General features: G+C 39.7%; 1 protein-coding gene across 3 annotated transcripts in view; it reads right to left on the bottom strand.

Moving 5' to 3' along the window:
- PDSS2 (decaprenyl diphosphate synthase subunit 2) overlaps nt 1–13763 on the bottom strand; it is a 229263-nt gene extending 215500 nt beyond the window's left edge. For all 3 annotated transcript variants that reach the window (XM_053664879.1, XM_037159022.2, XM_053664880.1), the window contains exon 1: nt 13193–13763. In XM_053664879.1, coding sequence (XP_053520854.1) covers nt 13193–13485 — 293 coding nt within the window. In that variant the 5' untranslated portion in view covers nt 13486–13763. The remainder of the gene's footprint in view (nt 1–13192) is intronic.
- Nucleotides 13764–14463: the final 700 nt, after the last annotated feature.

The raw sequence follows: 14463 nt of genomic DNA, 5'->3' as shown, positions 1-14463 counted from the left end.
AATGACAACAGCCAACACAATAGCTGTCTGGTATGAATGCCCTGTCTTGAATTACAAATATATAGGTCATATAATAGAATTGCATCTTATTGGTCACATCACATAATAAGGTTGTAATTGATTGGTTAATTCTTGGTACCAAAAATCTTTATATACAAGTATAGGTAGCTTGATTTTTTTAAAAAAGTCACTTTGGAGCAAAGAGGGGTAGGTAATTACTGTTACTGTTTTGGAATTCAATCAAAATTATACCTTTTTTTAGTCAGGTCAGCAAAAATATACATTTTTTGGTGTGCTGCAAAATTTAGTAATTAGTTTATGTATGCCATAAGATGACAAAGGTTGAAATTGCTGGAACGCAGTATCAATGAAAAGCAGCTGGAAATACAGTAGTGATGAGCAATATGAGAAGAGAGATGTGGGTATCTGAATCCTAATTTGTTGGAATCTAAGCAGAAAGAATTAAGTACTGTAGCACTTAAAAACCCAGCTATCCTTATTAACTGGGCCAAGAATTAAGAGGACTGATCAGTATTCTTCAACAATGAGTAATATATGGAACACTTTTAAGGGGTAAAAATTCAGTCATCCAGTATTACCTTATATGATTTTTATTTCAATATGTATGAATATAAAAGATATTGTATGGTTATAGTTCTTATACAAATAAAACAAATAAAATTACAAATTGAATATAAAATTCACTCGAACTGGCATTAATTTACTACGACAGATGATGGTACGTGACTGAAACTAAACTGCAATTCCCAACACATGAATTCAGGCAGTCTGGGTAAGTTCTCAGGAGTAGAGAAGCTCATGGTGAAAATGCTATTCTCTCACCACTTTTCTCTACCCAAACTATATAAAACTTTTATTCATATAACATACTGCCCTTAGCAGGTCTCCCAACAGGTCCCAGAAGATTCTCTCCTCACTCCTGACACAAGAAACAGATTGGTAAGGGTATACCACAATCATTACTAATCATGTTAGTGCCTCTAGGGCTAAGGATTCTGGTGGGAGGGACTACAACGGAGAGGGACTCCCTGGACTCAGAAAGTGAGGGGAGGGCCCGGGGAGACCAGACCCAGGCGGCAGCAGTTGCCTGCCAGAAGCAAAGTGGGCATGGTGATTCTAAGATGGGCAGCAGGCGGGTATGGGAATATGGTGGATATCGGGCTTTGTTGTGTCGGGCAGAAATCCCTGTCTGTACTTAATCAGACCTAAGAATTCACATCAACAGGCATCCCACAAAGATATGTTTTGATTTAAATGACCAAAACCAAACAAGTACAGGTCTAGTAAACAGAGACCTATCTGAGACACTACAGTAGATAGTTGTAGCCTCTAACCCAAATCCAAGACCCACAGTTCTGGAATGAAGAGGAGGCCAAATCCCTCATTTAAGGGTCCCCCACCCCCACCCCAAGTGGACCTCAGGCCATTCACCCAGGTCATCATTAGCCAATAAAAGGAAAATACCTAAGCCTCTTGAGGATTGGTTTAGGGAAGGGATATTTGGATAAATGTTTGGGAATGGGACCAGCATCTGAAAATATCTGCATTCTACATGACTTCTCAACAACTACCACAATTGAGAAGATCTTAATGAGCAGATGCACAGGTTGACTATCATTTCACCTCAGCACTTGACAAGGTGGTAGTGGTGGCAGGTAACGCCACCTATGCCTGTGCTCAATGGCAGGGATTTCCTCAATGGCAAGGCTAACCTGATGGCTATCACTGCTAAGCATCCCAATATGATATACTCCTTTAGACAAACCATTTACCTCATAAAGAATGAACCCAGCAACATTTTTCATTCTGGAGAGGTAAGCAATTTAAACTCTTCAGAAGAGATATTTACTCAATATTTGGAAATGATTTCTTGTCATGCTTCTGCCAACACTGTGACCTGTGGACTTGCAGATGTGCTAACATGAGATCTTACTCGACAGTGCCTCTGATGAATTAAATCACTTCCCAGCAAAAGTCATCTGACCAAGGCCTTCTCTAATGCTACCCATGCACCCTTCCCATCTTGCAGAAGCAGCCAGGTGCACACAGTGGTGCAACAGTCTATGACAACACAGACAAGGGTCCAACTGTGCGCTACCAAGTTGGAAACTGCTGAGAAACACAGTGTATCCGTTGGTGCAGCCCTCTCTCAACTGGGTACTGGATGTAATACTTCTCACAACTACAACTGATGACTTCTCAAATTTTGTTTCCTGCCTCTGAGACTAGGAACTGTTAAAAGTGTCTGTGCCCAAGGAAAGCATACTTCCACCAAGAGACATAATAATTGGGCCTCTGAAATGGAAGCTTGAGGTTGCAGAAATTACCCATATTCCTTATTAGGTGCATACATTAGCTAGGATCAGGTACTACCAATTACAACATAAAACTCTAACAGTTTAAGCAATAAGAAGTGTGCTTCTTTTTCATGTAAAAGAAACCTGGAGATGGGATAATCTAACGCTGTGGAAACTCCACAAAGATACTATGTTCCTTCCTCCTCTCCCCTCTACCATTCATAGATTGTGGCACTCAGCTTCATGGACAAAAATTGATTCTAGAGCTCCAGACAGAGCATCAGCATTCAAAGCAGCAGATTAAAAGAAGGAACAAAGAAGGGGAGGCCTCACCCCTTTAGGAGACTTTCCAGAAATTCTATATACTTCCACCAACATCTTTTTGGCCAGAAATTAGCCACAGAGCCACACTTCTTTTTCAAGGTGGAAAATGAGCATGCCTTGAGAAAGGCAACCAGCAGTCTCTACCGTGGTGTGTCAATAATTTTTGGTGTTTCCTCTTCCTTGATGTCATTTCCTGTACCTATAACAGGTATAATGATAGTGAGAAATTTTACCACTTAGCCCACAGGTTGAAGAATATAAAAACGAGATACAACCCTGACTGGTGTGGCTCAGTGAGTTGGGTGTTTTCTGACAAAGTGAAAGATCACTGGTTCAGTTCCCGGTCAGGGCACATGCCTGGGTTGTGGGTTTGGCACCTGGTTGGGGCACTTATGAGAGGCAACCAGTCAATGTTTCTCTCCCTCTCTATCTCCTTCCCTTCCCCTCTGTTTAAACATGAATAAAATATTTTATAAAATTAAAAAGAGATCAAACATCACTCAAGTCCTAGACTTGACAATAAAATGATTTACCTCTTTGAAGAATGTTCATGTTTTTAGTATAAATGATAAGTCGCATTATGTTAGATGGGGGCATCTTTTAAAATGTCTGTTCACTAAGAAAGTGGGGACGGGGCGGCAGTAAATTGAAGCAAGGGGTATCCTGCTCAGAATCCTTTTCCGTTTTGTCTCATAAAAATATTTCACCACTTTTCCTTTAAGAATATTCCTTTCCTTTATTCTGTAAGGCCTAAAAGACAGTAGTTTACCCCCCAAAGAGCCAAAGAAGTAGCTGATCACTCAGGCACAACCAATCATACTACACCATTTGCCAGTAAAGGAACTGATCTACATTAGGTACAAACAAGAGAAATGCCCAATAGACCCTCTCCTGCAGGGATCTGAGCCTTAAGGAGCCATGTAAGAAGTAAACACAGCCAAAGCCAAAACTTCCTGACAACACTGCTCTATGGTACTGGAACTGTCTGTGAATCCCTGATCCTGACACCCATTAGAGCTTCCCCAGTTCCCATTCTTCCTAAGGCCTGATTTTTAAATTCCCCCTTCAGAACTGTGATCTACTTATTTCCTTCCAATAAATTTCTTATTTTTGCTTAAGTAATCCAAAGTCAATGTCTTCGCTTGCCACCAAATAACTGATATAATTCTATACCCCATCCCTAAGAGATTACAAAGCACCCCCACAAATGGCTTTAATTCTCACCTTCCAACACTCGCTCCTGTGTCTACCTACCTTGGAGCACTTGACCCATTCCTAACTGCTTTTTGGACATCTTCACATGCTACAAACACTGTAAGTTCAACAAATCTACAGCATTTTTCCTTACTCTTGGCACTCAGACACGTTTCTGTGTGCCCTCTATTGGTTAACACTATCTCAATACAGCATTCAATTACTCAGGTTTTTTCAAGTATGTGCTTTTACTCAAAATTACCCAGTCTTTTTGGCTTGAATATGTCCCTTGAATTCCCTTATTTCCACTTCATTTCCACTGCCACTGCCCCAAGTTACATCTAGTCAATGTTCAACATTCAACTGAAGTCACCTCATCAAGACTTTCCAGACTCATCAGCCCCCTGCCCACTGGACCCCTCTATTCTACATGTCTCCGTTTTGTGTACAGTCTTAGCCTAACACGGGTGACATTTATTGCACTTCCTGTTCTACACATCTGTCTCCCTTATTTGAACGTGAATCCTGATGAGGGGCGGGGTGGAGTTCAGCATCCCCTGTCCCCTAACAGTGAGCACAGCCCCTTTCCAGTGAGGGCACGAACAGCTGCTGGGCGAACGGTGAGCAGATGAGCCTGGACCTCCATCTCTGTGACTCACAAAAATCAACTTTTTTCATCATTCATCTTTTCCTTTAAATACTTGCACATAATTATAATAAATCCTTGTCTGTTAATTACATCTTCTCTGTCTCTAATGGATGTTTCTACTAATTGATTTTTCTCCTGTGTATGGATCATATTTTTCTGCTTCTTGAAATGTACTGCAATTTTTTAATTGAATGTTAGGTATTGTGATATTCTATTGTTGAGTGTCTGGATTTTGTAGTCTTCCTTTAAAGAGTTTTGAAATGCTATGCCTGGCAGTTCAATTATTTCTGGGTCAGCTTAATCCTTCAGAGACTTGCTGTTTAGCTTTGTCAGGGAGGTTCTAGAAGATGATATACTTTTAGAATTTACCTAAAAGTACTGATTTACCCCCATTACTAAGGTAGAACTTTTCTGGAGTCTCTAGAGTGCCCAGTTCAGTAGTTCTTTCTATACTATCCAGTCAGAGCTAGAATGTCTCCTAATTCTGTAGGAGCTCTGAGAATTGCACACCTCATATAAAGTTCTCCAGCCTTACGGAGTTTCATCCTATGCATATGCTAGTTTTCAACAACAGACTCAAGTGGGCACCTTAGATATCTGGAGCCTTTCTCTGCATACTACCTCCTCTACTGTACTCTGCCCCACAATTTCCAGCTGCCTCAACTTCTCCAAAATATGATCTCTCTCCTCAACTCAGCAGTACCACCATCCTCGGCTTGACTCTCCTCTCTCTGTACTGTTACATGAGAAGCACCTCTCAGCAGAATGTCAGAGTGATCACAGTTCTCACCTCATTTATCTTCCCACCTACAGGAATCGCAATCCTGTGCTGCCTGTACTCCAAGACTATAGCTGTTTCATATTGTTCATCCAGCTTTCTATTTGTTTACAGTGGAAGGCAAGTCTAGCATTAGTTACCGTATCTGGGCAGAAGACACTCCCAGCCTATCCTTTTTACCTCATCCCATCCCATGCTCAGCCCAGACCAAATGGCTACTTCCCTATACTTTGCGAAGCAATTCCTTATGTCTTAATCTTTTCCCCTGCCTGGGTCATTTCCTTCTCACCCAACACGACCCAACTCTTATGTCACCTCACCTTTGAAAGTCTTCAATTTTCTCTAAAGAGAGATTTTTTCTCCCTCTCTGTTTCTATAGCATATTGTTCACACACATTACAATATTTATCTCAAGGTACTCTATTTGCATGCCTCCCCACTAAAATGAATAATAATAATAATAATAATAATAATAATAATTACTAACCTCTGGATACTTTCTATGTGTCAGGTACTAGTCTAAGCACGTTACCTTTATTTTCCCATTTAATCTTCATAAATCTCTAAGATATAGGTACTATCATTCTCATTTTACAAGAGAGGAAACTAATGCACAGAGAGGTTAAGTAAACTGCCTGAGATCACAGAGCTCCGTAGTGCTGCAACCAGGGTATGAGTCTAAACAGTCTGATTTCAGACTCATGCTCACTGTACTGTCTCTCATGAATTCCTAAAGAACAGCAACTATCTTACTCTTGTTTGTACATCCCGTGCCCAGAGTACCTCAAATATTTGTGGAATGAATTAAAATTTATAATTTTCTCCTAGTCATCCAAGAAAAAGTCCTGCATAAGTAATGTAGGTTTTCCATCAGTAATTACAGAACTGAATCTAGAAAGGGTCTTTCATAAACATGGAAGAGACTAAAATTAAACTTCTAATAATAAATTCAAAGAGCCCTGAAGAATTTTACCATGCAGAAAAGAATAATAAGGTTGTTTAGGTAGCCAAGTAACTGTAATGAACTCAGTCAGGAACAAGAAGTTTCTGCCAAGGAATTAATACCCTCTAAGAGAGAGACTAAGTGTCTTCATTTGTCCCCAGTGAACATGTACTAAATTAATCCCATGTATCTAAATCTGAAATATATAGATCAGTGTTTGGAAGGCAAAAGTAAAAAGTATTTAAATAAAATTTTAATCCAAAGAGCCAACTCTGTCCAGAGTAATCAATTAAAACAAAGAAAGCCGCACAGCTTAATAAAATCAGCAGTTTAGGCAACAAAAGTTTAATCAAGTCTATATGAAAAGTATGAATCATCGCCTTCAAAACAATTCAGTGTTCTCCATATGATTAAAAGTATTAATTCTTGACAGTAAATTTATATGAAATAAATTTATAAAAGCTAAAAATACTGATTTATATGGAAATTTAGGTGACTAGAAATAAAAATATATATTTTGCACAAGTACATTTAATTAGCAAGACAGTAATGAACCACAGGGTACAAGCTGTACCAGAAGAAGTGGGGAGCTGATGCACCGTTAGCACCTTCAGCTTCTCCCACACCACCAATTTACATCGCAAAGCTGGGCTTCTACTGCGTCCTACACACATGGTGGTCCTGCCGGAGAAGGCTCACAGCCCCTCACCCAAAGTCCCGGAAACCAAATGTCTCTCCAAATGTACAATTTTTTTTATTTTAGGAAGGTGCAATTTACCCAGCATTCCGGCAGGATATGAGGCAGCACTCTGCAATCAAACATATTAATATTTCTGCAGCAAAATACAAGAATATTCAATTTAAGTGGGATAAAGAAAGACTATAAATAATCTCATCAGTTCAGGTCAGGTTTATGTGTCTGAAAGACATAATGTCCATCAGTCTGAAAGAACATTGTCTTCTGAGGTTTTAGGATTTTTAAATAGTAGGAAAAGGACTATAGTTTTGTATCACCATATTGCATTCAATCTGCTCACTTCCTCCTTGAGAAGTGATGATGGCTTTCTTACTTGCCATATTCAATTACGAGACTAATTTGTACACTAGTCTGGAATTGGCAACACCTTTGGAAATCATCTAGTCAAACTCCTTACTTTACTGCTTAGGCAACTAAAGCCCAGAGAGGTGGAATAACTTCCTAGGTCACACTGTTCTCTACTGACAGAGAAGGAACCAGAACATATAAGTCTTCTGTCTGCCAAGCTTACTTATTGGTCGTTCGTTCATTCATTCATTTTTTCTCTCTATTCAAAGTGATTTTTTTAGCTTTCCAAAATAATGAAATAATTATAGACTCACAGAAAAGTTGCAAAAATAGTATAAAGAGTCCTATGTATCCTTCATCCAGCTTCTACCAACATATAGCTGCAATACAAGACAATATAACAACCAAAAGAATCAACATTGGTATATTAGTGTTAACAGAACTACAGAGCTTATTCCATTTTCTGCATCTTGGTAAACTGCATCTATTTGTGTGTGTAGGTGTATACAGTTCTACACAACTTTTATCCCATGTACAGACTCATGTAACTGCTATCGCAATCAAGATACCAAACTGTTCCATCACCACAAAATACATGTGTGTATTTACATTCCCCCTGCTTCCCACACTATCCCTGACTATCACAACTGCTCATCTGTTCTTCATTTCTATAGTTCTGTCACTTTCAGAATGTTGTGTAAATGGGATCATACAGTATACAAACTTTTGAGATTGACTTTTTCTTGAATTATGGTAAAATACATGTGAAATTTACCACCTTAACCATTTTTAACTGCAGTTTTAAATATATTCACAATGTCATGCAGCCAATCACTAGATCATTTTCAGTTGCCTAAGCAACTGAAACTCTACACCTATTAAACGACGACTCCCCATTTCCTTCTCCTTCCAGCCCCTGACAACCACTCTGAATGTGACTACCCTAAATACCCTCTATAAATGGAATTATACAGTGTTTGTCTTTTTGTGACTGGTTTATTTCATGTAGCATAATATCTTCAAGATTCATTCATGTTGTAACATATGCTGGAATTTCCTTCTTTTTTGAGCCTGGCTAATCTTCCATTATATGTATATAGCACATTTTGTTCATCCATTGATGCACTGATGGACATCTGGGTGGCTTCCACCTCCTGGCTGTTGTGAATAATGCTGCTACCAATATGGGTGATCAAATCTCTCTACAAGAGCCTACTTTCAATTCTTTTGGATGTATACCCTAAAGTAGAACTGTTGGATCATATGGCAATTCTATTTTTAATTTTTTGAGAAATGAGACTGAGTTTTTTCAATCAGCATATTTTTTTTTAAGATACACCTAAATTGTTGTGTGAACAGTTCGTTTCTTTTCATTGTTAAGTAACATTTCTTTGTATGAATTTGTTGAAAAGACTATTCCTCTTTCATTGAATTGCCTCCGCACCTTTGTCAAAAACCTTGGGTATATTTGTATTGACCAAGTTCTGGGTTTTCTATTCTGTTTCATCGATCTGTCTTTTCTATTCCTCTGTGAGTATGACAGGTCTGTCTTGATCAATAATGTTATATATAAAACTTAATATTAGATAGATTGATTCCTCTCATCTTCTTCTTTAACATTGTTTTAGCTATTCTAGCTCTATTCAGTCTGCTCATTTTGCTTTATTCACTGAGTATCCTTGCTTTTAAGGTCCTCCCTATCCCTCATAGAGGGATGACAGCCTGAGGAAAAAAGGAGAAAAAGAATCATGAAGGAAAAATATATAGTATGCTGCCACCACCACCCTAAAATTTCAGCCATGTAATTTCTGCCTCTCCATCACAATGATGTCCCAATTTTTTCATGAAAGGTTCTATACTACTCTAGGCCACTTTAACGTTTCAAATGTAATAGCTAATATAGCTCTACTATTCATTAGCCATAAGTCATTTACTTCTGTCAGGTATTTGTAAATACAGAGTGGGGCAAAAGTAGGTTTACAGTTGTTCATATGGAAAACAATATAATAATTAATAAATAAAAATACAGGAATAAACTCACATAGTCACAACTGTAAACCTACTTTTGCCCCACCCTGTATATTGGTATCCGACAAAATGTCTACTCATTAACAGACACCATGTTTTATATTCCTTTATATTCCTCCGTAAACTTCAATAAACATTGAATTAACTTATTGAGGATTATTTTTCTAATTGAGGCCTGCAAGATCCAAAAAATCTGTAAGAATAAGGGTAAAAAATGCTACATTGTTTCCAGTAATAAACACATGATCTTACTAAATTGTGATTTGAAATTTAATCTCACTTCTGTACTAAACTATTACAGAGTACACTTCCAGGCACGTTTCCCTTTTCTTTGATGAGATAGCTTAGATAAAAGAAAAGAAGGTAGTAGATAATGCATTGTGGTGATTTAATTATTTTTCCCTGATGTTTGCCAAAAATGTCATTATTCATCTAAATTTTAGGGCTAGTGGATATGATTCATCCCTAACACACTATGTAGATCTACCCATACTATGTAGATCCCTAACATGTCTGTGTGGATAGTAGAAACTCAAAATGTGAAACAGGATTGTGAAAGAATTACCAAACCTGGTTTTTCACCCTACCTAAAATCCCAAGAGGATAATGACTATAAGGGGTCTTGGTCTTTGTGCCCATTTGCTAACAGGCTGAGAGCATCTTCCGCCCTAATTATCAATGTTTTGCTGACAAAATGTCAAAAAGGAAAGTGAAGTAATGTGAAGTAATATAGCTGCCGAATCTATGTTTCTAGCTATAATTTACAATAGCTACAATCTGCTTACTCTATGGATCGAATGCCTGCTTCTTCACTAAAACAGAGATGCACACACAGTATATAGTGTATACAGATACAGAGTGGGGCAAAAGTAGGTTTACAGCTGTGAGTACAGGAGAGTTTATTTTTGTATTATTATTTATAATTATTGTGTTATTTTCATATATGTTCATATAGGTTTATATGAACAAGTATAAACCTATTTTGCCCCATCCTGTGTGTGTGTGTGTGTGTGTGTGTGTGTGTGTATACACCTTGCCAAAAGATTTTTGCTCATCAGCTACTTGTGGGTGTAGACTTTAAATAATTCACAGAATATTGTCAAAATAAATAATAAAACTACATGCAGATTGGCTTTCTTTTCTTATATAATAAAGCAAATCATAGGTGTTACTACAGCTCTGCTGAAACTCATTTATTTTGTTCCTCTCCATTCTTTCACTGTAGTACAGAAGTAGTTATGCAGAACAGGGTAAAATCAGGAAAGTTTCAAAGCCATTAGTCTTACAGGCTTTTATTTAGTGTGTTTCTGGTAGCTTCTGTTTCTGTGTATCAGAAGGGATCTTCTCCAAGATCCTATCTGATAGTCTGGCAACTAATTAGATGAATTGTAACTCTCAGAATATACACAAAAAAAGGCTCCTTTTAGTGCCCCTTTTAGTTCAGTGCCTTATTATTATAGAGACTACAATAAGTGCAATGCAATGTACAACAGTATTACAACTCCTGCTAATACCACCATTCCCATCCCTCTCACACACACACACTATTTATTAATTAGCAAAAATTAAGAAACCTCATGGTTCTTGTGTTGGAAGAACATGGAGTAACCTGAGTTCAGACACTGCTCATGAGAGTGAAACCAGTACAACCACTCTAGAACACAATTTATTATCACCCACTAGAGCTATATACTCCTGTATCTATTCTCTCAGGGCTAGTACATCAGGTGACAGGTGCAAGAATATTCACTGTAGTATTTCTGTATTCACACAATACAAAAAAAATGCAAACAACCAAAAGCTGACTGAAAGTAGACTGGCATATTCACAAAATAGGATTTTATACACCAGTGAAAAACTAATGAAGTACAGTTAAACTCAATATGGATGAGTCTCAGAAGCAATGATGATTTAAAAGAGCAAGTTGTAACAGACTATATGCAATAAACTACCATATAAATAAATTTCAAAAAGGGGGAAAATAAACATGTTATTACTTAGGGAAACACTCATGCCTTTTTAAAAATGAAAATAAACACAAAATCTAGTATACTTGGGGTCAGAGAGATGGACTGGGGAGCATTCGGCTTCAAAAGGATTGGTAAAGTTATTGGTCTCAAACTGAGTGATAAACTCATTAATTCCATTATTGAGCTTTAAAGTAAGTGTGTCTGTATGTGGAGCGTCTATCATCTATAATCTCTGGAGAACTAACATTCCTGACATTGTACAAGTGAAGCTCACTCATAAGAACACATTCTTGTTAACCAGGAATGATGCCAAGAAATAAAAGCACTCCCCTATTGCTTCTGCAGCAAGAAACAAATTGCAGGTGTCTCAAAAATTAAAGCAAGGGGATGGGCAAGGGAAGTGGAGGTGACCATGAAAGAGTAATATGAGGGATCCTTATAGTGATGAAATGCTCTGCATCTTAACTGTATCAATGTCAATATTCTGTTTGTGACATTGTACTATAGTTATAAAGATGTTACCACTGGGAAAAAACTGGTTAAAAGATACACTGGATATCTCAGTATTATTTCCATCTGCAAGTGAATCTACAGTTACCTCAAAGTAAAAGTTTAATTAAAAAAATTAAAAAAAGATAATTTTGTGCAGGGTTTCTCCATCTTGGTACTATTGACATTGTGGGGCACATAATTCTTCATTGTTAGGGGCTGTCCCGGGCATTATAGGGTGTTTAACAGCACCCCAGCCTCTATCCACTCAATGTCAGTAGCATACCCGAGATGTGACAACATCTCCACACACTGCCAAATGTTCCCCAGCAGGCAAAACTGCCCCATTAGAGAACCACTGTTCTAGTCATAAAAGCAAAGAAGACCTGTGGAAATGTCCCTCAAGATTGAAGGAGACTAAAGAGACATGACAACTATATGCAACATCTGACCTTAGGCTGGATCCTGTACTAGAAAAGGAAAGAATGCTTTTATAAAGGGCATTATTAGGTCAATTAACACAATTGGAATATCAGTGGTAGATTAAATAAAGTACGGTATCAACATTAAATGTGCCTACATTGATTAATGTAATTATGTCAGTAATATTTCTATGCTAATGCTAAAAAAAACACTCAATGACACTCGATTTAGGGGCAAATCACCATGAGGTATGCAATATACTCTCAAACGTTTCAGGGAAAAAATGTGTGTGCATATATGTTTTGCATATACATATAAATATTTGTGTGTATATAATATACATATCATAGGTGAATCTGATTAAAGTGTTCATTGTACTATTTTTATTCTTGCAACTTTTCAGCATGTTTGAAAGTATTTACAAATAAAACAGCAAGGGTTTTTTGTGTGGTTTTTTTTTCCAGTGGAAGCAAAAATTGTGGTCCTTAAAATCCTAGTGACAGGTTTTACAGTAGTCCAGCAAAAACGATAAAAATCCCAAGAGGATAATGACTACTGACTGGATAAATTCCTACTTCGAACCTGGGACCTTCGTTGAGAAGAACTGTCTACCTTCATCCTACCCTCTCCCTCCCCCCTCCCCATTCTTTCTGGAGGTGACGCTTTGAATAGTGCGGAGTTGAAAATGAATCCATCCCACTTTGAAAGATCATTTCTAGCAAGTGACTCAAATCCACATCCATACTCAATTACTCTACAAATCACTGAGGCATCTTCACCTCCATTAAGCAAAAGCGCAAAAAGCGTCCACGTGTTTTCTCAAAAGACAACCACTCATCCGCTCAACTGAGCAAAGAGAAGAAGAATGTTAAGGTGACTGGACTAGAGAAAAGACAATATCCAATGTCTAAGAGGGCCGAGGAAAGGAAGAGGTAAGCAAGAAGCGAATCTGAGTGAGGCAGGAATGGTGTCCGTCAGAAAAAAGGTCTCGAATGGGTGCGATTGTGCCGGGCGGGTAGGGAGTAGCTCACCTGACTGTGGTAAGCAGAGGATGCTGAGTTCCCACCAGCTTCCGCACCTGCAGAGCGATGTTGCTGAGCTCGTCGCTCAGCAGGCAGCGGAGGCTCATGAAGGACGTAGGATAGCCCACGATTTTCTCCGCTTCTGACACCACTTGGTTCCAGTAGGCCGGGGACTTGGAGGACTGACCACGCCAGGAGCCCACCGAGGAGAAAGTGCCGAGGAACTGGGACCACAAGTGACACGGGGTACCTGAGGCCCGGAGATAACGGGGCGAGCGCAACAGTAGTTGAGGAAGGCTCATAGTTTGAGTCTGGGAGTGTCAGGGACTTCAGTGTCCGGACGTAGCACGGGGAAACAAACTAGGGGCAGAGGAGGAACTTGCAGGGACTAAAGTGGCAGCTCCTGACCCTCAGAAGCTCGTGGGTTACTGGAGCTGTGACCAGACACGAACTTTAACTGCAGCCTTCTGCAGCCCTGTCTGAACAGATTACTGCCCTAGCTCAGCATTGCTACGGGCCAGCGGGCTAGAAACCACGACCAACACCTAAATGGGGAACGCCATACTTAGAGGCTGGGAATGCGGCCTGCCGTAAAGACTAAGGCGGGCTGTTCTGGAGCCAGGACTGCTCTCTACTTTACGGCACAGCCGTGAAAGCCTCGAGTGGGCGGGGGCTCTGGAGGAGAATCCCGGAAGACGAGGTTGGGTAAAAACCTCAGCTCCTCCCACTTCTCCTGGTCCTGCACAGCAAACATCCAGAATGGTAGCTGTCTCTGCGTGGGCACTGGGTGCTGCCCCAACGCCTGGGGTCTAAGCCGCGTGCGATTCATTGGTGCATTCCTAGCGCCCAGCAAGGAGTGGGCACATATAAATATTTGTGTCATGAACAAGGGCCTTTTTTTGCTATCCCCGGTCCGCCCAGAAGAAAGAGTGTCAGTCACCTTCTCTGGAAAGCCTCTCGTAGCTATCCGTCGCCGGCCCCAGGCAGTGGTCTTGGACCGACGTGATCGCGGCCGGTGCAGCTGCGGGGCTTCAGGAACTGTGGCTTGGTGGAGGTGGGAATACAGAGTTCATTCGGGGGTCTCAGCTCTCGTGCCCTCAGCTCCCAACCTGGGTGGCGTGGCGCAGCCGACAGGGTTCTTTTTCCCAAGGAATGTGCTCTGTCCTTGCCGGAGTCACTGGCCTCACTGAGGCCCGTTCGACCCCTGTGTGTAACTCAGGCTGAAGCAGCCATACCTCCCACAAGGGTGAGGAGAGGCACCTCTTTAGAATGATGCTCAC

This window comes from Artibeus jamaicensis, unplaced genomic scaffold, assembly GCF_021234435.1.
Source record: "Artibeus jamaicensis isolate MK-2021 breed Jamaican fruit bat unplaced genomic scaffold, CSHL_Jam_final contig_387, whole genome shotgun sequence".
In the NCBI taxonomy this organism is placed as follows: domain Eukaryota; kingdom Metazoa; phylum Chordata; class Mammalia; order Chiroptera; family Phyllostomidae; genus Artibeus; species Artibeus jamaicensis.
This window is presented reverse-complemented; position numbering and strand designations above follow the sequence as displayed.